At 47.7% G+C, this 25,968-nt stretch overlaps 3 protein-coding genes across 13 annotated transcripts; 2 read left to right on the plus strand and 1 right to left on the minus strand.

The window, feature by feature from the left end:
* Positions 1-2,363: 2,363 nt before the first annotated feature.
* On the plus strand, positions 2,364-23,206 carry LOC6737305 (trichohyalin). 11 transcript variants are annotated; one of them, XM_016171123.3, is made up of 9 exons: positions 2,393-2,921; positions 3,261-3,411; positions 5,515-5,607; positions 9,530-10,506; positions 10,892-12,366; positions 17,050-19,024; positions 19,136-19,377; positions 19,444-19,686; positions 19,996-23,206. In XM_016171123.3, the coding sequence occupies exons 2-9, from the start codon at positions 3,300-3,302 to the stop codon at positions 22,490-22,492; spliced, it is 7,614 nt and encodes a 2,537-aa protein (XP_016031023.1). In that variant the 5' UTR covers positions 2,393-2,921; positions 3,261-3,299; the 3' UTR covers positions 22,493-23,206. The 11 variants fall into 11 exon arrangements, with proteins under 11 accessions (XP_016031025.1, XP_016031019.1, XP_016031027.1 ...); XM_044922927.1 differs by having other exon boundaries at positions 2,393-2,743; XM_016171118.3 differs by having other exon boundaries at positions 2,393-3,411.
* On the minus strand, positions 23,016-24,464 carry LOC6737307 (negative elongation factor E). Its single transcript, XM_002084111.4, has 4 exons — positions 24,238-24,464; positions 23,663-24,180; positions 23,422-23,588; positions 23,016-23,357 (listed from the first exon to the last, which is right to left on the minus strand). Exons 1-4 carry the CDS (start codon positions 24,316-24,318, stop codon positions 23,281-23,283), a joined length of 843 nt encoding a protein of 280 aa, XP_002084147.2. The 5' UTR covers positions 24,319-24,464; the 3' UTR covers positions 23,016-23,280.
* On the plus strand, positions 24,459-25,963 carry LOC6737308 (60S ribosomal protein L14). The gene is made up of 4 exons (XM_016171128.3): positions 24,459-24,594; positions 24,871-24,972; positions 25,205-25,399; positions 25,672-25,963. Exons 1-4 carry the CDS (start codon positions 24,592-24,594, stop codon positions 25,870-25,872), a joined length of 501 nt encoding a protein of 166 aa, XP_016031028.3. The 5' UTR covers positions 24,459-24,591; the 3' UTR covers positions 25,873-25,963.
* The last annotated feature ends 5 nt before the right edge of the window (positions 25,964-25,968 follow it).

A 25,968-nucleotide genomic window follows, 5' to 3' on the forward strand; every position in this document is an offset into this window, starting at 1 on the left:
ATACAATAAAATATTAAAAAAAAAACAAATATTTTATAAATATAAGCATTCAATTAGAGCTTTTGTTTTATTTTTAGTTGTGTATTAAGTAATATCTAAATATAAACATATACTGAAAACCATTATGTTAGGATAACCATCTAAAAAACGTCAAATAATGTGTAAGCTATCTAAATAGATCGAATCTTTTTAACTTAGGTAAGATAAAACAACTTTTAGTGTTCTACACACTAACCAACACTGTTTGGCGCGATATTTAAATAGGCAATTCAAAAGTGCCCGCCATTTCACTAAACCCTTAGAATTCATTAATTCAAAATTAATTCTTGAAAAATCTCATTTCGAAATGTATAATATATTCAAAGAAATTAAAAATAATAAAAGACCGAAAATTTGATTTTAAAATCGTATTGAACGCCACTCTATAGTTAGCCCCGTCTATTTGCGCATGATTCACCAATGACCCTTAGAAGGCCCCAACAGTGACTACCAAAAGTGCGCTTCTCTCCAGAAGCAGGTCATCAAAATAGCTGGCCAGACCTGCACATCTAAAGGACATTCCAAATGGGAGCGTTAGGAAGACTTGGCCACCAGTGCGCATGACTCACCAACAGCGGATGGACGGGTTACCGCTGCCGATGCCGGCAACAATAGCAACTACCACAACAAGGGCAGTGCAGGCGCAGGGATAAACATAAACAGAGCCACCAGTCTGCCAGGAGCTTCGGTCTAAATGGAATTAGAGAGGCGGCGGCGACCGAGCCCAAAGTCCTCAGTGCCGCAGTCGGTGTCCATTGCCGGACCTATCGGATTCCGAGCCGGATGCGGAAGTGTGTTGCCCAACGCAAGGCTAAAAAGATAATTAATTGATGGGACCCAGAAGCAAAGGGGAGCAACAAAAAACAATACAGTGGCAAATGTGCAGTGCTATTTCGGCTCTCGATGGCCAGGTGTAACCGAAATAATTGAACAATTCGGGAGGCAAATCGATAAATGTCCTCATAAATAAGTCGCTCCGGGCAGGTGGAGAGGCTCACGTGTGTGCGTTTGATTAATGGCATGTTGCCCGGTTGAATGTTGTCAAGGATTCCAGCCAGCTAGCTATCTAGCTCCTCCCCCAGTAGTCGTCGTCCACATCCTGTCAATCAACTGCGACCCACTGAGGACACAGCTGGTATTGTAGGTTTCCATGGATCTGCTTCTGGATCCGGACCCGGATCCATTATTGCTGTTGTTGTGTCCTGCACGTGTTTTCATGCTTAGCTTTAATTAGAGACCATAGAAATCCACATCCACTCATTGCACCTGCACTTGGCTTAAAGGTCAAGGATGTAGTAGATGTCCTGGTTGTGGCTAATGCCACTTTAATCACATGCTTTTTGCCTGATTAATCCGGGCAATGGATTGGACTCTGGCAAATATTACTATGTGGTGTTTATGTAACCAACTGAAACCCCTGCTGCAATCTACACTTTGCCTTTCCCAGCAATTAAATGCCGACCGGGTCTATAAACAGATCTCACTGTCAGTGTCTGTTGCAGCATTCTTGGGATGTTTGTTTGGGCGCACTTAATGCCAAGTGGAATGAACTTGATGAGCAGCACTAGCAGTTGCCACTTTTAGTGGCCCACAAAGGCGTCTCCATCTCCGATGGCTTGTAGTGCGGCAATTGAACCCGACGGCTGGGTTGTTGGGCCCTTTTGAGGGGGGCTTGCATCCTCATAAACATGGCTGAAACACAAAACATGCAATCTGCCGACTCAACAGCTTGAACTTGTCGCGTCCACTGCACAAAACTTTTGATGAACTTGCCGTTTTGCAATCGTAATAACAGTCTAATGCACAGCCGAACAATAGATGACATCAGTTTTAGGCTTTATTAGTTTAATTGTTTATAAACTTTATCAGTACCTGATATGTGAATTTCAAAAATACTCCCATTCACTTTTTTGACAGTATACATGATCTGGAAAACGAAGAATTTTCAATTACAGCATGAACATCTTTAGTCACATTCCATGAATTTGATTTTGATACGCTGTTAGCAGTTTTTCCTCCCAAGCGAAATGATGATATTAAAAACTCCCTTGACGAAATGATTTTCAAGTAAATAGCAAACCCCATCCATTTTCCATTACCAATCTGGCTGGCAATCAACCAACTCGATATGGCCGAGGCTATATCTCTAAAAATATCTCGCTTAAGCGAAATAGTGTGTGATAAGCAAGTGCATTTCGATTGATGAATTCCGGAAAAGCTGAGCGGATCGCCGGAGAGCGGCTCCGTGAATAGATGTATATTTTCCGCCAGAGAACGCGGAACAAACGCGCGCGGCGTGTGACCACTACCAGTGACAAAAAATAAAAAAAAACAACAACAACGGTCCAAAAGTGAAACCAACTGAAAAGCTTTCGGATCTCGAAGTCGCCGCAGGTTTAGTCGGCATTAGTCGCGCGCGGTACGGCACGGCAAACGATCCACGATCCACGATCGACGACAGATCATCGACAAAAAACCACAAAAACGACGACGCATGGACGGACCAGCGGACTCCGTGCGCGATTTTCATTCACTTTTCACCCAACACCCAACTTCTCGGTTCTCAGTTCGCGGTTGTATATATATACATATATAGATAATACCAAACCGACCAGTAGTTAACGAGGCAACCGGCCAGCGGTTCACTTGTCCAGCAGTTCATCAGTTTAACGGCGGCAGTTGGGAGGAAAACTTATCATTATCCGTAATAATCGTTAAAGTTAGAGCTTTTACCCCAACCCCCTCCATGAGCCACGAATCCAAACTTCGCGTTGTCACGTAATGCCCATACAATTTAATTTCATAATTAAATTTTTTTGGAATATATCGTACTGAGGGGTGAAAAGCAAGTGCTGTCGCCATTTCTCGTGATTTTTTGGCAAGTAAGGAATATGAAAAGTGGCCGAGTGTGTGTTAAATTAAATCACCGCATTATAAATAACTTGGGAAATTTTTAAATCTAAAATATATATTCAAGCCAAAAAGATATATATACACATATATACGCGTTTCGCTGCGGACGCGCCAAGTAATCGAAGCGACAAAAAATACGCAAAGTTCGAAAAAACGCGACAGAGTGCGGGATTTTGTGTGTGTTTGCCAAATGTCACTTGTGTGTGCGTCACTGAATAAGATAAACCACGAGCACATAAAAAACGCACACACAGCCCGATATACGGCATAAAAATATATAATATTCTATTTACGCGCGTGTCTTGTAGCCAAAAAGTAAATCTTAGCCAGCAGCCGCAGCCGCAAAAATGGAGTCGAAACGCTCGAAAAAAGGACGCAAATCTCGGCCAGCTGAGTCCGAGCTGCCATCTAACCAACAGCAGGAGCAGCAGCCACACCAGCATCATCCCTGGGACGAAGGTAGGGCCAGCCAAGAAGGTACATCTGGGGTCAACTTGCAACCCACATTCGCATCTGCCCCACAAATTAGCCGCGCATTACGCATACGCCGCGTGGGCGCTGTGTCGCATCGCCTGTAATGAGTCGTTGACGAATATAGAACAAGTTGAATGCTGTGGGGCTCCGAGAACTACATGGTACACATGTACACATGTGCTGGGTAGCAAGAACATTACTTATGATTGCCTGCCAAGTTGAACGGCGGCCAAAAACTATGACAAGTTCTCTGTTTTGGCGCCGCAGCGGAGAGGCGGTTCCACAATTATGCCCTCGTATGCACGGGCCGACTCCGAAAGTTCCCACACCCAGACCCCAGACCCATTCCAACGGAAATCGGCAATCAAATGCAATGGCCACTAATATCACACAATTGTCTGGCCATTGGGGTAGTACTAAAGCACTAGAGCTGGATCAACTTGACATGCAGAACGTTGGGTTCACCACTTAGATGGTCTATGATCTATTTTTTCTAGCAATCTAAAACACTAGACAAAAAAACAAAAAAAAACATATAAAACACAATATTTTGAAACGTTTTAATAATAATATTTTGTTGTAGCTAAGATTTATTTCCATTAACTAAAATTGGGCTTGTAAATCCTTGAAAAGAATTTTCTATTTCAATAGCCACCACATTGTTTTCATTAGTCAGAAATCTAGACCTTCGCAAGAGCATATAAAGTTCTGCATTGGAAAAATCTAGGTTTTCCCACAAGTTTGCTTATGGATTTCGGCATCTTGTGAACTGCCTGGCATTCAGTTAGCAGATAGACAGACTAGACAAACTGAAAACCGAGTTCCATCAAGTGGGTCCGTGTTAGCGGCATCTTCTGTCTGGCTGAGCACAATGGGCGTGGATCTGGCCATGTGAATGAAAAAACCGGTTTTTTACGCCACCCCAACCACCTCATCTCCGGGTTTTTTTTGTAGAATACCGCTAGCCGTTGCATCGATCATGATTGAATTTAGCCAGAGAATGAACGTGATCTATGGGCAGTTTTCCGCTATTCTGGCTGACGAAAGTGAAAAAAGGCGCAATAAATTTTAAGCTTATTGCCAAACAATAAAAGCGAACAGTACCCGTTTGACTTTCCGTTTCCAGACGGCCTAACAAAAGAGTTCTTATCTCTGGAGAATGCAGTCTGCGCTGCTCTGATTGCCACTTGACGGGCATATTTAGTTTGATGGCTATTAAAGCAACAAATAGGCCAAGTTCAAGATCCCTGCACACTGGGACCAGAGCACGTAGACCGTTCCCAGAGCGTCACATTGGTCATATGATGATGGGGCTCTAAACATATGGCTACGCTATCTTATCGAGGGTTTGACAAAAGAAAATAAAAACTGCTGTGCCGCCTTTATCTATTTAACAACCTTGTTGATAACTAAAGCATTTGTTACGTAAGCTGGTGTTTTATTTATGACGCCATGATCTTTGCACTTTAAGTGTCTTGGGAAACTACCCCTTATTTAGATATATTGTAATATATAGTAAATTATTGGATATTAAATTAAATTTTCTCTGAATTGAAGTACCAAGTTTTCATGTTAAGCTCCATAAGTTTTCGTGCATTAATATTTCATTATGGCTCTAGACATCAGTCAACTATGAAGTCAACTGCTATTCTTAGCAGGCAGCGTATGATTATTGTATTGAAATCATAAATCAATAAGCTCCTACCCTTCAATTTGATATTGCAGCTACTTTGGTATAATTTATTGATAAATCATGCAACAGAGAAACGAGTAGTGAAATGCTATTAAGTCAAATGTGCTAAAATGTTCAACTCAAAATGGCCGTAAAAAAATCTCATAACCATAAGCCACAGAACATTTCGCCCATTGATTAGCATGGCGAATGGAACCGATGACTCAGAATAGGTGAAAATTGCCGGTAATTGGCAGAGAAACTGATCTTTGATCGTTTGGAGGAGTTTGCGGAAAACGAAGTGGCCGCCTAATGGTGGTTTGATTGATTTCCAATTAGCAACAAGACCACATACCATCACATGACCAACGGAAGACTAATAACCAGTATTAAAACCAACTTTAACCTAATTGCAGACCCTTCGGCCAAAAGTCCCCAAGCAAATAGGGCAATTCCCAGCACGGGCACAGCACTGACCCGCTTCCTGACCTGCATGGCACCAGTGATTGGTAAAAGATTTTCCACCCTTTCCCATAAGATATATATATATGTATATATATATATCCTCGTCTTGTGCTGTCCCAACCATTTTCATTCACAAAATAAAGAGTTCAAGAGATTTTCTCTGGCAACATGTTGCCCGGATTGTGTGTACCACCATTGTTTACATTGTCTCGGGATAGTCTGCATCTCATTTTCATCGGTTGTGCGAGGCTCATCGGAATTGTACTCACTCTTTTTTGTGGCCACCACTCATTCTTGTCCGTACTTTCATTATTTATGAGTGGTGCTCGTGTTTGTGTTGTGGCATAAGTTCCTTAACTTTTGCCACTAAGTTAAGTGCTCGGTTTGTGCCGTGATTTCCTCAAACCATTCGAACTGTCTCTCTGTCTCATGTGGGCCACCTATACGTATACGTTATATTCTGTGCCTGTTTGATTTCTTGATTGGATTTCTGCTCCGTCGCTTTCGTTGACGTCGTCGTCTTCGTTTTTTGTTGTCGCTCGCCGTCGGTTTATTTTTATTTCAGTTTGGAACTAATCGACAATATGAAGGAAAGCCAAAATGTATGTACATATATACTTAATGCCAGTGTTCTCCCTGAACTATATTTATGTGTACATAAATAATTCAATATCTGACCAGTCAAGGTCAGAAGCCGAAAGCATCTGCGTGGGCCGTTGGCCCGGCCATTAAAGTGCAATGAAATTATGGAAAATGGGATTTGCTGGGGGCCAACTGGAAGTGGAAATCAATTAGTTACGTCGATTTGCGTTCGCTTGGAATAATTAGGCCGTCCAATGAACTCGCAATTTGCAATTGTGTCACCAGAATTTCTGAATTTATTTTCACAACAAGCAGAAATTGGCCGGGCAAAAACAAAAAAAAAAACCAAAAAACACAAAATATTTAGCCGGGACGGCGACCTGAATCCGCATAACGCATACGCACCGTGTGCCAGTTTCTCAACATTTTCGCTCATTCATTAGCATTCACTCAGCGCTGGCAACAAAATATTGCTTTCAACCGAACAACATGAGCGGATACATCATTTGATTGGAATTATCTAATATTTAGTAAAAATAAAATACTATCTTTTGATATTTTTAAAATTTTTAATTGTATAACAAAGAATGCACAAGAAATTAAGAGTAGGAAAACTTTTCTAAGTTTTTTAATAGAAAGATCCTAGTTATTCCTTTTCGTTTGAACGGTCCAAGCTTAGGAATTGATTGGCTAAGTGCTCTGGCTGATACCACTAAGAAACCACTCATTAATAACTTGGCTCGTTGGCCCTTGAGTGCGTTACGCTTAAATGATTCTAAATATAGTGGAGAGCGCCCGGTTGCGAAGGCGACCTTGGGCGTTTGACGTCGCCACACTCGCATGCAACCAGTGGCGAAAGTGCAACACGCTGGTGGATCCCTTCGAGGTGGAGGAGGAGTAGGAGAAGGGGGAGGACCAGTCGGCGGCAGAGGAGGCGGTGTACCCCGGCCTCTTCTCGCGCATTTCAATCAGCATTTCACGTTTTGCGATTCGAGAGCAACGTCAAAGCTTCAACGTCAGCGACAAGTTCGCTGCCGGCGGCGCTGCCACAACTTTTAGCTAGTTTTGTTGTCAGCTTCGCTTTTTTTACTTGCTAGTATTCAAAACGCGATTAGACGTCGAACATGTGAGACTCAGGCGGCGTACACGAATAATACTCATTTCTTTTCGGTTTTTTTCCAAATTATTATTTTTTGTTTCTTACTTAATTTAATACAATTTGTAATATGAGCAACCAACGTTAATAACTGAAAGTTCCTACGACTATGGTTTATGTTTTCCTCAGTGTCGCTGGCAATTATGGTGAGTGAGTCCGCCCAGCCGGCGAGCACTTAATTGATTTGCATGTTACGCAATTCGACGGTACTGAAGGTTCAGGGTTCGGCCATAAATTGACAATAGTGTAATGGTTCCTAGGTTCGACTATTTTTAGAGTTCGTGTATATTACGTATACGCCGCATAAGCACAGCGGGTTCTACTCCGACTCACACCGCTTCGAATTTCCCAGCTCTCTTTATCTGTCTGTTCACGAATTCATGTGTAAAGTTCAGCGGCGACAGTGTTCATGAACTTGTCCGTGATTCGGATTCGGATACAGATTGACTCCCCCAGTGGAATGGCAGTGGGGGAGCAGCAGAAGGCGAATGCTCCCGGAGGCAGTTGTCCATGTTCATTTGTGTATGAAAAGTTGATTTTGAGGAAAACCAACGCATCGAACTCACTCAACTGCGAACAGGGGATCTCCATGTAAAGCAAGACGAGCCAAGGCAGTTACGCTCGAATTGTTATGGTAAATCCATCCACACGTGGTTGTTTACAGAAACAGATGAACAAATATGCAATGGGCTCCAGGGTGAATGAGTACAGATGATTGAATACGTAAAGATCAAACGGAATAGTAGGGCATTGTTATTCAAGAAGTTGTTTCGGGTTGGGAAACTTCGAAGTGAGATATCACTTCTGATTTTAATAGGCAAACACTTTGGTAACAGCGAGCACAAACATCATCAATTTTATTTTATAATAAAGGTATATTTCCCTTAAAGTTAATAGTTTTCATCGTGTAATAAACATATATATATCTATTTGATCTTAAATCCTATAGCTTAGTATGCAAAGGGCATCACTTTCCTATAATTACCCACTTAAACATTTGCCAGATTGGCATTATTTTTGACATGATGTCACACACGAAAGGAAAACAACTTTGTGAGCCAAGATTCTTAGCTCACTTACCGCATATGGGAAATGATTAAAGCGATTTGTCATGATATGGCAAATTGCATTATAATGAATGAAATTTTCTTGTATAACCCCACCATATCGATAAAGTTCCCCAATCATCCAAAAGCCAAACGGAAGGCGAATTTCAGTTTTGTACAAACAATTAAGTTTCGTGGGCTTGTAATTTTTGATGTGATTACGTTAGACCCCATCGCATATTTACCAATATGAAACACATATAGATACATGTGTGTCTATATAGCAACTAAAAGCAAACAATAATTGTTGTTGAATGTAAAAACACATCGAGTATTACTGGGCGCATGAATGTAAAACGAAATTTACTTTTGGTTTTTGCGGGTCTAGTTTTTGGTTTTGGTTTCTCTAGGTGCTCTTGTTTATCCGCGGTGTGCTAAATTAACGATAATATGTGTGTAAAAACTGCAAATTGTTTACGACTGGTTGTGTGTGCGCAACTATTTTTCTCGTACCAAGCCAAACCAAACAAAAACTAAAGGAAAAGCCAGAAAAATCGCGAGAGAAGGCGAGCGAGGAATAGTGAAAAAAAAAAACAGATTTGCTAAACATAAGTATAAGTATTTTGAAAGCAAAACAATTGAGCGTAACGCCGAGGAAAATTGGACTCTCGACAATTTTCCTTGTATTTTTCTCGTTGGGCTTTGCTGTGCGAAAAATCAGTTTGCCCCGGACAATTTGAATGCACGGCTCGTGTGCCCGCGAATTGCGCTGATATCCGAGATATTTGTAAAGAAAACCCAACCATTCGATTGATTTTAATTTTCGAAAATCAAAAGGCAACCGAAAACGAATAATTCAACGAAAAACGAAAGGAAATCCGCCTGGAATCGAACTCAAATTAGTTGATCAATTGTGGTAAAGGATGCATCTATATTATATTCGTATTTCGTAATTGCAGCTTTCGAAATCGAAATAGAGCGTATTCATGAGAATGTTTATATGTCCACCACATCGCGATGTTGTGTGTTGTCTGCCACATTTCTCGATTTGCGACTTATGTAATTGTGTCTTGTCTAGTGTCCGCCGATTGCGCTTATTTTTAGCACCTGTTGCTGGCAAAGTGTAAACACCTCATATACTCACCTTTCCACCTGTTACCTCCACCCATATTTTTTATGTAGTGTCGCTACCTGGCGCTGGAACTGGCCCCACTGAGCAGCCGACCATACTACTGATCAACGGCATCGCCAGCGATTCGCAGCTAGAGGATAAGCAGTCCAAAGCAGCCGCCTTAAAGTTAGCCCTCGATAACAACAACAGCGAGGCATCAGCACCAGCACAGCCACACCAAGTGCCCACCACTCCGGGTGGCTCCCATCTCCTAGACTTCGAGTCTCATCTCATCGAGAGCATTGCCGACGAGGCCAGTGGCGTTGGGATCAGGGAACTAACTCCGATCGAGCAAGAACTGCAGCAGGGTTCATCCAAGGCGGGCACCAATGACACGGACCCAGTCATCGAGGTAGAACCAGCTGGTGTCAGGACCAAACAGCCTGTGGAAATCTCACCGCCGGCTCATCAAATCGCCGAGGTTGACGAGACGGCCACTCCGTCGGAGGAAGTACGTCGCACTGCCGAGCAGCTGGTGGATGAGATCGAAGAGGAGCTGATCCAGGCACTCAGCCGGGATGTAGACGAGGCGCAGCGCGTGCACGAGGATCAGGTCCAGCGAGATCGCGACGAGATCACCGCACTCACCCAACAGGTTGAAGTTCAGTTGAATGAGCTGACCGGCATCCTAAAGAACAAGCCCCAGGCGGAGATTGTCTTGGAACTGCCGGCGGAAGAGGAGGAGAAGAAGCCCAAGCCATTTGTCGCTGCTCCCAGTGAACTGAAGCTCGTGGAGGTACCCACTCCAAAAACTGAGGCTGAGGAGCAGGAACGTAAGGAGTTCATCGACTCATTGCCCCAGATCGAGCAGAATCGCCTGCAGGCAGGCAGTGGATCCGAGGAGACGGATGCTCAAAAACTATCGGCGGACTGCAAAAGGGAGTACTACCAATCGCTGAAGAAGTACCTCCTGCACAGCAGCCAGGAGAAGCCACCAGTGCCACTGCAAACATATCGCTGGGAGGACCTCAAAAGAGCCAAGGAACGGGTGAGTCAAATTATTGATTAATTTTTTTTTTTTTAATGAAAGAATAAGTTATCCAATGCGGTTCGTGATGCGAAAACGATCCACTTGTAAATTCAAGACCCCGAAGAACAATTTATGATTTCCTGAATACAATTTTTGTGTTCTTTTCTACGTTTCATAAAAGAGCATTACTCATGCAAAATAATTTTAGAAATATGGTACAAGTAAATTTATTTTTGAGGTTTCGAAACTTTTGGCGCTTTTCATTTTTGAACAGAAAAATCCCCTACGAAGCTATACAATATTTGAATTTATGAAAGTGGCAATAAATGATTTCGTTTAATTGAAATAGACAAATGCTAAGATTTCATGGTCCCAGTTATAACTAATTTTTGCTTCTCCACAGGGCGGCTATCCCTGGACACATTTGTACAAACGCCCACTGGGACCCGACGAGCAGCCGGAAATTGTGCTGCTCCTGCGAAAGTCCCAGGAACTGCGCTTCAAGTCCGAGTCTCCCAAATCCCTGAAAAAGGTACGCTACGACGAGCAGGTGTTGGTGAAGGAGACCGAACGCTACATTCAGGACCTTTCCGAGGACGAGGCGGTAGCCACCACCACCGACGACAGCAGCGAAGAATCATCCGATTCAGAGACCGAGTCGGAACGTGATCAGCACAACGAAGACGCTCTGAGTGAGTGCATCTCCTGCGTTTCCGACTCCGTGCTAGCGGTTGGAGGTCACGCCCGACCACGTAAGACGAATCGCCTGGCCCACATTCGTGACCTTATCCGGCACAGGCGCAGCGGACGCACTCACGAGGACGCCCAGTCACTGCCCGGTAACTCCGCTAATCCCAGTCGACAGAGCAGCGTTCACGAACTAGCCCCGCCGCCGGGATCCCTGATTCCCAACGCCGATAAGCCTCCGAAGTCCAGCAAACCCAAGCAGGGATTCGACATCATGAAGAAACTGAAGAGCCTGGCCGAACGCCAGAAAAAGCGGCTGAACATCAAGAGGATCACTTTGAAGAAGGACGACAAAATCGTTCTCGGCGAGCAGCAGAAGATCATGAAGCTAAAAGCCTCACCGAAGTCGGATCGCGGTGAGATCCCTCATTTCATCGAGAAGCAGGACTCCGACGAAATCCTGGAACTGGTGGAGTACGATGAATCGCCATGCCGCAAGCGGACCAAAGAGGAGCTACTGGAAGATCAGCCCAGTGGCAGTGGAAGAGTGCCTGAACCCGATGAGATCATCGAGCTGCCTGTGGTCAAGACTGAGATAGAGGCTCCCACAGTGGAAGTAACCGAGCCTGCAGAGGAAAAGCTGGATAATAAGGACGAAAAGGAATCGGAAGCAGAGGAGGACCCGCCCAAGAAAACACCTCGCATTCGGCGAGAACATGTATACGAAGAGATTGGCCAGGCTGGATCACAAGAGCTTGTAAATCAGCCAATCCTGGAGCTAGAATCTCTTAAGAAATCTCTGACGCGTCAGGACAATCTCGCCATCGATGAGATCGAGGCGGCCAAGGCTGTGCCTCTGGATCGCATGGGCAGCAGCGAGGAGGAGCAGGTGACCGCCGGCAAGCCCGGTGCGCTATTTGCCCCCATCTCGTCCATAGACTCTACCTCCTCGGATGAGGATCGCGCCCGCCTGGCGCAACTTTCGCCCGTTACCGAGGAGAGTGATGAACCCATGGACATCAGTCCAGATCTGCGTCCATCCCTCAAGAAGGAAGCCTCCCCAGCGCCCTCGGACAAGAAGGTGACCTTTTCTCACGTCGAAGACGAAGCGGAACCGCATCGTGAGGATGTCGAGCTGCCTGAGGATGTCCTGGAGGCGGCCACAAATGCCGCCAAATGGAAAAACGAGAGGTAAGTGTGAGGAGGACTCCAATAAAGTACCACCCAAAGAAAAAACACCACTTCCCGGCTTGACACTAACACTCAGCACAAACCCAAACCGGCTGCTGTTGCTCTAACAATCTTGCAGAGGCTCTAACCTATTTGACTTGCTCATGAAATTGTTACTAACCCTGTTGCCGGGAGCTGGAGGTGGAGCGGCGGGCGGAGGCAGAAGGCGCCGCCGGCTCACCAAGCACCACCGTGCCCGTGCACCGCGATACCAAGACTACCACTACACTACCGACACAGACACCCCCGGTGCACCCACCAACACCATCCAACACAATCCCAGCACGTGGCGCATCCGGGTGAAGCGATCCGCATCCTGGACGCTCTGCTGCTGCTGCAGCGCCGGCGCCACCAATAAGTTTTGGTAGCGGGCTCAAGCCAAAGGTGGCCTGAAATGATTTAGACCTAAGGTAAGACTTGGGCAGGGTGTTACAGTGACTATCGGTTAAGAAGGCAGTTGGGAAAGGATTTCTTTTAAATATAGTATCTCTAGTGCACTTTGACATGGTCAAAGCACTCACACTAGAAAATATTTACGAAGCATACTTAATTTGCCTTCTTCAGCTTAAAAGAAGAAGGTTTAAATAATCTTTTGAACATACCAGAATAACTGAGTAGGAAATTTAGAGGAAATAGCTTTCAAATAGCTTTCCTATCTTTCCTTATCTTTTGATTTCCTTATAATCGGTAATTACTGTACTTACCCTACTGCACTTTCCTTACTACAATGTGTGCGTCCCTTTCACGTTTCCATCGGTGTTGGTTAAATAAATGTGAAAAACATGCATATACATACATACGTATTAATAATACTGAAGTGTTTGGATGGACTCAAGCGGATTTGAGGTGGTAAAGGAACAGGGTGGATTCATTCATTGACTCCTTGATCATTAAAAAATTACTCCCAAAAATCTCGTCACGTCCGCTCCTCGAGGTCGAAATTCAACATATAATTACATGGATAGGCCAGGAACTAACGACGCGTGACTGGCGAAGATTAAACGGCAAATTGTAGACTATATATTTAGCGCGCTAAAGGTCGACGAATGACAAGAAGATTTCCGGCAGGCAGACCAAAAGGCCCCCAAAAATAGAACGATAAAGTGCAGGCCGAGCGACTAATTGTTACTTCTCCTTATTTATCTTCCGATTATCCTCTGCCCCACCACGTCCCAACCCACCACACTCTGTGCAAAGCTCACCACGATCGCAATTATGATCAGTCAAGTTGCTTTGTGACCACACTCACACAATGACGCGCCTAATCCGTGTCGCGACTATGTGTGTTTTTGCTAATTTTAAAGAACAACATTTTCATCTTTCGAACAAGAAATTCGGTTGAAAAATTTGTGTCGCGCAAATGGCGAAAAGCTCTCCCATTCCTCAGTCCTGGCCGAAAATCGCAACGATGTAGACGCGCTCGCGCACGCATAAACAATCACGCATACATAACGGGACCCAAACCAACATCTTAAATGCGAGCGACAGGGACAGCAATTGAGTGATTCCAAAGCCCGGTATCGATAAACGATTATTAACCCCTTGTAGTTGAATAACTAATTCAAACGATTGCAATTTGCAACACCACAGAGCAAAAATTCTTGAGACCCCGCAAGAATTTCGAATTCGGGGCAGAAAATAAATTCAATGTCTGCTCTGGTGGTGCTTAAAAATAGCCACCGACTACGACGACCACACAACGAAAACGAACAAAAGCACTGAAATTGGCAAAGAAACGAAGGAGGTGGAGGCGAAGCAGTGGAGGAATTACGTCCGGGGACAGTGAGCAAGTAATAGTTGGTGACCATGTTGAACTCCCGACGATCCGCCTCCGTGGGCGCCCTGCCCGCCGAGAAGCGTCACTTTGTGTCGCGCCAGGAGAGCGCCAGTGGTGCCTCCTTGGACGTCCGCTGCGCCTGCCAGTACTTCATGTGCGATTCACTGCTACCAGAGCGTGTAAATCCAGTTGATTCGCGTCCTGGCTCCCGTCTAAGTGGACATGCCGAGGAGCAGTTCCCACCGGGCCACCTCAATATAATGCGCGATGATCTGTCCACTCACAGTTTCGAAGTGGTGAGTCATGCGGATGTGGCACCCTCGGTGGACCTTAGCTTCATGGAACGCTATCCGGAGCTGGAGCAGACTGCGCGCTCGCGAGGTTTGGTAGTGCGCAGCATCTCGGATGCCACGGAACCGGATCAGTTTTCTGCTCCCCATCAGGGAGTAGGTGGAGCCTTTGTGGCTGGAAGAAGGCGACAACTGTCCATGGGTGGCTTGTCCTCGGGCAGCGTAGGCCGATTTCCCGATACCCTCTCTATGCGGAGTGGTCCATCTCTACGCCGCATTTCAGCCGGGAACTCAAAGACGGATCTTTACTGTGCGGACATAAACATACCCAGTAGTCAACCTCTTGGAGGTCGTCGCTCGGCCAGCACTAGTCGTCGAGCATCCAATGCCGACCTCTTCCAGGCGAGCATAGTACCGGGATCACTGCACCCACCGCAGCTAAATCTTATACCAGCCACAGCTACTCCTGGGTTGATGGACCAACCACCACTATTCCCATCACACCAAGCTTCGCCAGCTCCGTCGCAGCAGGATTTCCGGATTGCCAAGCCGCCACTTTCAACGGATTATATGCGTCCAAGTGAGGTGAACAAGGAGAACCAGTTACCTGGCAATACGCTTCCCCAGAATCGACCCATCGATGTTTCCCGCTTTGGTGGCGATGCTGTGCGTCCTTCTTTCCTTGTGGAATCCGATTTCCAGCAGTTGCAATCTCCCTATCAGCCCACAGTCACTCCCATTGATCCTTTGGCCAAAACAGTGGCGGAGCTGGAACAAGTTGCCCAGGAGCACAGTATTGTGCAAATCAGAGACAACATCCAAGCAGAGACCAGACGACCACCATCCATTGGTGGAGACTTAAGCGCTACCCCCCTAAAAGTGGGGGAGCAGACGAAAATCGAGATAATCCACGACATACCAGTGGTGGATATTGATCAGCTGGTACGGGATGAGGAGGAGAAGGCAGCGGAGCACCGCAGCCGAAGTCCCCGACCTTCGCCAAGGAGGCCAAAGTCACCGCCCGTAATGGCCACTCTTCAGTTGCCCTCCAGTCGGACAACCAGTCCCACTCCAGCGGAACCACCGGTGGCATCAGCTGGCCTCCAAAATCTGAAGCGTCAGCATACGCCGGAGAGGCAACTCTCGCCGGAAAGGCCAACCCAATGGCTGCCCCAACAAGAAAGGGCAGTGAGCCCCACTCCAGCTCCCACTGCCATCAATCTACAGGATGCCTCATCAGAAGTTAAGAGTTCCTATACCTCGCGTTTTAAATCGATGTTTGGCGCCAAGGAGCCGCGCCAGAAGTCACCATCTCCGGCTCCACAGCGTTCCCGGACGCCTAGTCCCAGCATGCAGAGGCACGAGAAGTCGCCATCACCCGTTAAACTGCTATCCGTGTTTTCACGCAGTAAGCCACAGGCCATGTCCGTGGTGACCACTTCCTCGGCGGCAGTAAAGGGAAAAGAAGCAGAACCACTGGCAGTGCGAGTCACTGAGACGTTTTCCCTCAAAGTGGACGACATGGATCAGTACTGTGCCCGGCCAACAAAACCACTGGCTCCTCCACCGAGTGCTCAAACCATGTACAGCAGTCGCGAAGATTTCGCCGCTTCGGAAAGGGCATCGGTGGACATTAGTGAGGCCTTTGCACCGGTGGTGGTGTCTGCTGTGCCGCGAGGTGGAAGTGTCAGTGCGAGCATGAGCATAAGCGGTGAAAGCTTTATGGCTGGAAACAGGAACCTCTACTCCAGCGAGATCGAGATGCCGGATCCGGGCTACGGACACAGGGACTCGGCCAGCAGGGAGATTTCGTTGGGAGGCAGTCGGCCACTCATCTCGGTGCCCATTCAGATATCCGGAAGTGGCAGTCACGTCTACCGACCCCTCCAACATCGTGCTCCCTCCGAGCAGCGCGGCTTTGGGGTTCAGAGGAAGACGTCGTTCCGGGAACCGCGCACCCAGTCGCACGACCGCAACTCCCATTTGGGCCGATCCCAGGAGCAGCTCTATGGGGTGGGCCGCATGACAAAGACGGTTAGTTTCCATTTTGACGAACGCAAATCGCGCCTCGCGGAATTCGAGTCCAACTCGCCCCTGAACCAAAAGCAATTAGAACACAGAGACTTTCTCGAACGGACCTATTTCACTCGGTAAGCCATCGACACCTATTCGGACCCCAATCCTGAGCCACCGACCACGACACTCAAGCAGCAGGCCTTCTCTAACCAACCAACCTACCAACCGCTTTTACACCACACGTTCAATGTGCAAAATATCACTTCCCCTTTTAGAAACGCAAAACAAAGCAATTAGGATTTTCGAAATTGACTAAATTAAAATCGTATATACTAAGTCAGAGGTAATAGAATTATGATCCTGGTTAACAAATTTGAAAACTATATTTTTGGAATGGGGAACGAAAAGGGTTGAAAATAATGAAGATAAGTTATTAAAGAGGTAAATATTGTAAATAATATTGTCAAATTCGATCCCACAGAGCTACGCATTCCTCACACACGAAAGTAATCCACTTGTAAATCCCATGAACTTATCTTAAATTCCGCTTCTATTTTCCAGTGATCATGAATACGAGCCCGTGGGCGTGACGCCGGCGCACGAATCCTCGCCAGCACCTAGCCCCCAAAGCGAACTGCAGCTGCCCATGGACATCGACTTACCGCTCAGTTCCGCCGGCACCACGCCACGCACTGAATCCCGGACTGACTACGAAATCCACACCAGCCAAGTGGACTCGAGCGCCTTGGAGGAGTTGCCGTTGCAGCCGGAGAATCGTCGCAAGGGTTTCATGGCTTCGGCCCAAGATCGCACCAAGAAGATGCAGGATGGCATACGTCTGCAAGCTGGAAAATTACGCACACGACTCCAAACCAAGCCGAAACCAAAACCCGTTTCGGGAAGTCCCAAAGGTAAGGCCAAGGATCGACGACGCTTCAAGGCTCCCGAGTTCTCGAAGATCAAGATGCCTGAGATTAGGCGACCGGATATGTCCAAACTTAAAGAGCTAAAGCGGCCCGAGTTCACCAAGTTTAACAAGCCGGACATGTCCAAGTTCAAGTTGCCAGAGAAGTTCTCCACTCTGAAGCTGCGTCGTAGCAAGAGTTTCAAGGAAAACGAGGGTGAGGTGGTTTCGGATGAGACCCCGGAAGGCACTGGAGGCACAGCATCCCCCACGCAGCCGGCGCCCAAGAAGAAGTTCGAGTTCAACTTTGGCACCTATCCACGTGCTTTCCGTAAGAAGAAGCCGGCAGAGGAACCAGTCGCGGTGGCCACTGAGTCATCATTGGGAACAGAAGGCCTTAGTGTGATTCCCAGCACGGAGACGCAACCGTCGCAGACCTCTACCAGCTCTCCGCAAGGTGATCGTGGACCCGGACCCGTTCGTTCCCGCTGGGCGGATAAGTTCTCCGATGTGAGCTACAACGATAGCGAAGGATCACGTTACCGGCGCTATGGCAGCGAACTGGAGAGCTTCGACAGGGAATCCTCACTGGAGCGACGCATGAAGGAGGATCTGGAAGGCACCGAAGATACGGCCAGTGAGGCACAACCCCAACAGGAGATGGGCATCTTGGGCGTGGTGGCCGATAGCAAACAGTTTGCCGAATTCGACGAGGAAAACCGAGCCATTCACGAGATATCAAGTAAGAGATCCCGTGAGTTCAAGCGCCGCCCTATGGTTCATCAAGATTCGGATCTGCGCTCGGAGGATAGCAGAGACGCCGAAGGCTGGACGGAGAAGGATATACAGAAGAACAAGCTACTGAGAAAGGCGGAATTGGAGGCGGAGGCTGGCTTTTACAAGTTCCACGACCTACAGGATGCCCAATCCACAGCCAGTTCTGGCAAGAAAGTGGTCATGGAGACAATCGATGATGATGAGTTCTTCCTTCGCAAGCGCGGTATTTCCGAGGATAACATACAGTTGCGACAGTACATCAGTGAAGCTATTCGCGAGGGTTACGACATGCCCAATGCCCTAAAGCATGTGGGTTACTCAGCCGAGCAGGTTCCGGCGGAATATGGTGACTACGATGTGCCTCCGGCCAAGCCACGTCGCCTGCATCGAAACTACCAGCCCGATTTCGACTCCCAGGAGTTCCAGCGCAGTGATTATGGCGACGATCTATCCATGTCACAAAATGGCAGTGAGTTCACTCCAAAACGACCACTTCGCAAGGCTCGCAGTCGCAGCAAATACTCGATTGAGGGTAGCCAGGACATCCCCCAGGATGGTGGTAGCAGTATCCAGTACTTCGAAGACGACGAGGAGTACCTACGGCCGCCGGCCAGGGATCAACCGATTACGGATTCCGAGCAGGCACTCAATAACCTCGATCTTGGCGGCAAGGCAGCGGCGATGATTCAGGAGGAGATGGAGCAGGAGCTACATAATAAGCCCCGTCCGCAGGCACCGAGGCGCCAGAAGAAACGCACAAGGGACGACGCATCCGTGGACAAGGATGCGGACTCCTTCATTAACGGCTTTGGTGGTAGATCAGTATCGAACACCTTTTTGCAGCCACACGAAGATGTGAGTAGAATTTGAATTCAGGGAGTCATTTTCCAGTGCATAATCAATATATGAAACTATTCAAAACTAATGACTGGATCTAATTAATAAGCCACAATATTTTCCGTTTAGGTAATTGTTTATCGCACTGAACACGAATATCGTCACATACCGCTAGCCACGCCGGACAGATTTACGGATGCCACCTCTGCGCGCACACAGCGTTCCGAGGACGACCGCACTTCCCGTGGTGCCGACTCCCTGATTCTGGACGGGCACATAAAGTCCCGCGCCGAGCTGGAGGACAACGAGGATGTGGGACCACGGACAAGGAGCGATGAGAAGTTCGTCATCGATATGCTGGAGAGTGATGGGTAAGTACAAGCCCCCTTATACGCCAAGAAAAGAATGCCAGGAGTTGCTTTCTTGCCCGCTTTCAGCTATGCGGTGGTCCGCAAGGAGCCGCTTCCGAAGCCCACGCCACCTGCCCGCCGAAAGAAGTTTACGCGATCGCCGGGTGAGCGGTTCGCCACGTTGCCCAGCATCCGAGGCTCTCGGGGATCACCGCCACCCGCACGACCACCGCCACCACAGCAGTATGTGCCCACTGAGGACTCTCCGGTGGTGCCACGCCGCAGATCCGCGGCCAGCCTGGATGAGATTCCGCTGATGATCAAGTCGAAGTAAGAGTATAGCCTCTTGAGCTTTGACCAATTGAGTTGTTACATTTTTTTTGGTTGCCGTTAACTTGTTTCGAATGCATTTTTGTTAAGTTTCTATTTAATATTCCTTTGTTGTTAAGTTTTAGACTAGGCTAGGCTATAAGCAACTAATCCGATCCTCCCGAGACACGCACTCCACACACACAATAAAGCCGATCACCACACAACAGACACAGCTCTTTTTGCCTTTTGCCTTTGGCTTTTGCTCAGTTGCGAACCCCAACCCTAACCCAAGATTCTGTCTAATGATCCTCAAACCCTTTTCCCTAGCTACGAGTCACAGAAGGAGAAGCCGAAGCAGCCGGAAGAGGAGGATGACTACGAGGAGCCGGGTGCTTTGGATCGCTCCAATTTGCAGTCGGGCGCAGTCATCAACAAGATGAAGTTCCGACCACTGCCGCCGCCACCGCGTCCTCCGCGCGAGAAGCGATCCACGAGAGCCGGAAGCCAGACTCACGAGAGTTACGAGGACAGTGAACAGGTGGCCAGTTCCAGCCAGGCGGATAGCTATGATCAGGGTGAGTTCGAGGTGGAGGTTTCCACCCAGACGGATCCTCTGCCCGATGATTTTGTGTGCGAAGAGTTCGAGATCACTGAGGACATGAAGATCATCGAACCACGACGCTCCAATGGATCGGGCAACAAAACCCTAGAGGATCTGTTGCGCAGCGTAGAGGCAGCTCAGGAGCAGGATGAGGTAGACGGAGCTCGTGTTCTTTCCGAGGACGAGCAGTTGGCTAAAGGTCTGCAGAGATTCCGGGACGCCAATCAGCGCAGCATGTCGGAGCGATCACGGGCTTCATCACAAGCAGATCGTTCCAAGTCGCTGAGCCGGCCGCAGACGCCTTCATCGGCGGTGATCATCGAACGCCGTGTGCCCACTCCCAGCCTAACTGCTGGTGAGGATGATGCCACGGTGCAGGCCTCACTAATCGTTAGACCCATTAGTGCTGCCGATTTGATTGACGATGATCTGCGACGTGAGGAGGAGGAACTGCGTCGTGAGGGCTTGCTCTCTGACAGCTCGGTGCAAAGTAAATCCGACGTGGAGGATGAGCACGGTGAGGTGGCATTGAGTGACTACGCCGCCAGCACGGCCGACTTGGACGCAGCGGTAGAGCAACTGCAGCAGGCTCAGCTGGAGAGCGACTACGAAAGTAGACTGGAGGATGATGAAGTTGAACGAACTCTCAGGGACAGCGAGTATGAGGAGGAAAAGTTTTCCGAACAGGAGGAAGAGCAGGAAAAAACAAAACTGGAAAAGGAACTAACTGAGCAGGAACTGGAGGAGGCTCTGGAGAAGGAGCTACAGGAAGCAATGGAGAAGGAGCTATCTGACTACCGCCAAAAGGAGAAGGAGCAAGAATCAGAGCAAGAGCAGACCTTCTCCGAGGAGGAATTGGCCGCTTCCGAGATCGATTACCACCAATCTGAAGAGGAGCAAGCCACCTCCGAGGTCGATTATCACCCATCTGAGGATGAGCATCCCTTGTCCGATGGTGAACAGCCTCTCTCCGAGGAGGAGCACACTTTATCTGACACGGAACACATCCCGACTGAGCCCGAAACACAGAAAGTTGAGGAAACCATTCACAAATCTACAGCTAGCGAACCCACCGAGGCCGAAGTTGAGCTAAAATTCGTTGCCACTTTGCCCACCGAACCCGCTTTTGGAGACAAAGAGGAGGAACCAGAGGAGCCGCCTCTTCCACCACCACGTCGCAAGTCCACCACCGCCCTGGAGCCTATTGCCACCACAGCCCTGACCATCGCCGAACAGTCCAGCCGCGAACTAACGCCCATCCAGACGGTGCAATCTGCGCCAGAACCGCAATTCCCCAGTCACCTGGCTGAATTGGAGGTGGAACGTCTGCGCGTCCATGCCCTGCAGGCTGGTCAGATTCAAGTATCGCAACTGCATGGCAATCAAGTCAAAGCAGACGATCTGCAGTGCAAGTCCGGACAACTGGTGGTGCAGAATATCGAACTCCCGCCTGGTTTTATCGACGACATTGTGGAGCGGGTGCAGCGAGAGCAGCGTCCTTCTTTGCTTACCACTGAAACCCAGACTAGTCGGCAGGCAAGCAGCGAACCCGCCACCTCCGAGAAGGAGCTGCCCGTTAAGCCACCTCGTCACAGCAAGACCACCGAGCAAGTGCCACCCGCATCCAATCTGGACGAGCAGACCCAGACGGATGCCGGCTTGTTGCCACTACCTCCACCGCCGGCAGCCTATCCCAGTGTTGAGTACCTCCAGTCCTTGGCCCCACTAGCGTTCTTCAATCTGCAGCGAAGCGCAGAGGCGGAGCAAGCGGAGGGCTTGAAATCAATCGAGCGAAAGGCACCGCACAAATGTCGCCGTCGTCATGTTCAGGAGCCCATCGAATCGGAAACAGGCTCCGAACCAGAGGAACAGCTGGTGGAGCGACCACGCTCGCGATCTCGTCGCTCTCGCACCCGCAGTGCTACCCAGCCATTGGATGAAGACTACGACGAGGATCAGCCCAAGACGGTTGCTCAGGCAGGACGAAATTTTGCCTCCGCCTGCAGTCTGGAACTGGTTAACATTATCAACCAGCTGACGCACTATGTTCGAGGTGACGCAATGGAGCCTCAACAGGCGACCCGTAATATGTCCGCTCTGGTGATCTTCTTCATCGTGATGACGCTCGCAGTTTTGGTATTCCTGTTAACGGGGCGGCAGGTACACACCCATCATTGGGACTACTTTAATCCGCCCGGGAACGATCATGGAAGGCAGACGTGAGGGACTGTGGGCAGTCTCATCCTGGTTTTGCTATCCTTTGGAGCGGTATTGCATTTTGGAGCATCGAATCTGGCCAAGAATCTTGGCGGGATGAAGAAACGAATTTAAACGCGGCCAGGTGTCCACTCGAAACTTGAAGGCCTTAATGATACTAACAAGAAATTACTTTAGGAAAGAGGTGCGCCAATGGGGGCGGCGTTGGGCGGGGGCGTGCCCGTTCTACTAGTCACACAAAACAATCGAAACCAGAATCCCAGTTCAATGACCCATCATCACACACATACCGACATCTAACTTGTACTAACCAGAAATATAGAGGGAACATTTTTCAACATTGTCTACCAACGATATAGAAATCTATATGGCAGAGCATAGCAACAGAAGCAACGACCATGTATTAACTATTTACTTAACTCATGCTATGTACATACATATGTAGGCGTTCTCTGTTTCTTGCGAGGAGGGGGCGAGACCACTAATTTTGTTTGCTCATCTTTTTTACCAAGTAAGGCAAAGCGAGAGATTCAATTGTTGAACAAATTGTTGTTTAATTTAGATCAAAAAGTAGGAATTAATATACAAAACATACACTCTTTTTCATTGAATTCATTTGAACGTTATAACTTGAAATGCGAGTACTTAGCCAGAAAGTGAACATATATACATAAATATATAGAAGCGTATTTTCAATAAAGCAAAATGATTTAAAATAAACTAAAATGTGTTCTGTTACTAAGTGATAAAGGAAGTAAGTAGAAAGCTAAACGTAGAAACTAAGTATTGGCGCTCTAGAGCAAGAAGTCTTCATCGTATTGAACCATCTCGCGGTGGTCCTTGTGGCTACCCTTTTGTGATTTGCTGGCGGCTATTTGGAGAGTACATAAGGTTTGATTTCGTTTTTAAGTTATAGAGAAACCCAGAGCACTTACCAATAGATGACCAAACTGCCGACGAGGAGGCATCGTTAATGGGCTCAATCTGGGGCTGGCGTCTAGCCAGCTGCACCTGCAAGTTGATGCCATTCACATTCTTGCCATGGATCTCCGCAATGGCGCGATCTGCCGACTCGGGTTTGGCGAAGGACACAAAGCCGCGACTGCAAGGCAATATAAGATAAATGTCAAATATTACATATGTAAGCTACAACATGGGCTCTCCATGCTCACATACCTCTTTTCGATCTCCATGGAGACATTGACAATGGTGCCGTAGTCGTTGAATGTCTTCTTCAAGAAATCCTCGGTGACCTTGTTGCCGGACACGAAGATGGTATTGCCGGCACGTGGCTTCTCTGGCTGCGCTGTGTCCATGGGCACCTTCTCGGGCATGCCGCGCTCCTCACGATCCCGCTCGGTGGCAAAGTGTTGGTATAGATTCTGACGGCGCGGTTCCTCCTTAATGATCTCGCTAATGATAGTCTCCTGGGCCACATCGTTCTGCGTGGACGAAAAGGGCTGGTAGGAGGCGACACTGGTCTCCGAGGTGGAGCGCTTGGCTCTTTCCTGCCCCTTGGGTCGCTTGAAGGAGGTCTGATCTTGCTTGGTCTGCTTCTGGATGGCGGGAATGGCGCCGCTTTTGATCAGTTTTCTGGCCACTTCGCGGGCATCTCGGGCATCCGTGGGTCGCTTCAAGGTCAAGGAGCTCTCCGGCTCCGGCTTAGGCGCCTTGTGCGCCTGCAGTGCCTTTTTCTGCGGGTTAAAAACTTTTTAATATGATTATCACATTTGTGGTATGAGTTTTCAAACCTTTTTCTTGAGTTTCTGATACTTGGCCTGCAGCATCTGCTCCTCTTCGGTTAAATTATTGGGGAAGTGTATGTAAACCATGTTGGGGAAATGTAACTTTCTGCTTGAAATTAACCCCGTAAAAAGTAATTTTTACGAAAGTAATTATGTTATTCCAAAATGTTTATTTTTACTATCGAAATCTATCGAATTGGCTTAGTGTGACTGTAACAGTTGATAGCGAGAAATACCACAAAAGATGTGTTGCTGAACAACACTAGCCCACATGCAACTCTGCGTTTAGCAGCACTAACGCCATGCTACCACCGAGCTGTCAAAAAAGTTCTTTCCTTCTCTTTCTTTCCGGTTAGCGTCATGGTAAGAATCGACGAACGTTTCTGCGGATCGGTTGAAAAATGTGAAAATTCAGCGGTCTAAATGGCCCGAGATGAATTAAATTTGGTGGCCAAGCAAACGGGTCAGTGCGTTGAACGTGTGAAAAGCGAAAGTAGCGTAAAAACGTTGGAAAACCATGGAATATCCAACTTTCAAATATTTCACGTGGTGGACACCAACACAAGCAACGCGCTGGCCATGCAACAACCGAAATCCAACATTTTCAGCCATTTATAATGGACTTCTCTCTGCTTGCAGCCTTTCGAGAGATTCGTACAAACTGGTCGCATTGCCAAGGCCTCCGCCGGTCCCCTGAAGGGGCGCCTGGTGGCCATTGTCGACGTGATTGACCAAAACAGAGTAAGTGCATCATTCCATCGTGGAGTAGCAGCAACAAATTGCCAAGTGACGCGCTCTTGCACATGATGATAATTTGTCTTCTTGATAGGAAGTGCCAACTGACACATAAATGAAGCTAGTTTAACCCTCTGAAAGCAAGCAAGCAAAAACCGCATTTGTTGCTGTACAGCTCCCTTAATGGCCATAAATGTGTATAGAGACCCAAACTAATTAATGGCTTTTCACTCTTCAGGTTCTGGTAGATGGTCCTCTGACTGGCGTGCCCCGTCAGGAATACAGATTGAACAATCTGCATCTGACCAAGTACCGCATCAAGTTCCCCTACACCGCGCCCACGCGCATCGTGCGCAAGGCCTGGACGGAGAGCGACCTGAAGGCCCAGTGGAAGGTCAGCCCCTGGTCCGTCAAGGCACAGAACATCTGCAAGGTATGTACACTTAGCACGAGGAGGATTCATAGCTATAGGAAGGGTTACATAGGTAGAAAAGAAAATACTCAACGAAATGTTGTACCTCTTCTCTGCCTTGTTGTTTACCTCCTTGAACTGCACATGATGATAATTGAAAGTTCTTGATAGGAATTGCCGGCTGACACATATATGAAGCTAATTCTAGTTTATCTGATAACAATCCTAGCTAGGCGTCTTCATAAACATTCAGAATAAATCAAGTACTAATTGACAATTTGTCTACTTTGCAGCGCTCCTCGTTGAACGACTTTGACCGCTTCAAGCTGCGTTATGCCAAGCGCCAGCGCAACAAGCTGCTGACCATCGCCTTCAACACACTGAAGAAGCGCACCAAGGCTGACGGCACTCCCCGCGTCCTGAAGAAGGATCGTCGCGAGCGTCTGCGTGCCGAGAAGGCCAAGGGTGGCAAGAAGGCCGCGGCCAAGAAGTAAAAAATACTACCTTTAACGAAAGTAACTGCTTGATGAACATCCACCACCATGGAGAAAATAAAAGAAAGTGTTATTTTTAGGAAAAACACAAGCACA

This window comes from Drosophila simulans, chromosome 3L (genome assembly GCF_016746395.2).
Source record: "Drosophila simulans strain w501 chromosome 3L, Prin_Dsim_3.1, whole genome shotgun sequence".
Taxonomy (NCBI): domain Eukaryota; kingdom Metazoa; phylum Arthropoda; class Insecta; order Diptera; family Drosophilidae; genus Drosophila; species Drosophila simulans.

Excerpts from the sequence above, each read along its gene's own strand:
- LOC6737305 (XM_016171118.3), top strand. The coding sequence starts at position 3,300 with ATGGAGTCGAAACGCTCGAAAAAAGGACGCAAATCTCGGCCAGCTGAG. Across the intron at positions 3,412-5,514 it reads GCATCATCCCTGGGACGAAG|ACCCTTCGGCCAAAAGTCCC; the intron begins GTAGGGCCAGCC and ends ACCTAATTGCAG. Across the intron at positions 12,367-17,049 it reads GCCAAATGGAAAAACGAGAG|TGATCATGAATACGAGCCCG; the intron begins GTAAGTGTGAGG and ends TCTATTTTCCAG.
- LOC6737307 (XM_002084111.4), bottom strand. The coding sequence starts at position 24,318 with ATGGTTTACATACACTTCCCCAATAATTTAACCGAAGAGGAGCAGATG. Across the intron at positions 24,181-24,237 it reads ATCAGAAACTCAAGAAAAAG|AAAAAGGCACTGCAGGCGCA; the intron begins GTTTGAAAACTC and ends TTTAACCCGCAG. Across the intron at positions 23,589-23,662 it reads TCCATGGAGATCGAAAAGAG|TCGCGGCTTTGTGTCCTTCG; the intron begins GTATGTGAGCAT and ends ATTGCCTTGCAG.
- LOC6737308 (XM_016171128.3), top strand. Across the intron at positions 24,973-25,204 it reads ACGTGATTGACCAAAACAGA|GTTCTGGTAGATGGTCCTCT; the intron begins GTAAGTGCATCA and ends TTCACTCTTCAG. Across the intron at positions 25,400-25,671 it reads AGGCACAGAACATCTGCAAG|CGCTCCTCGTTGAACGACTT; the intron begins GTATGTACACTT and ends TCTACTTTGCAG.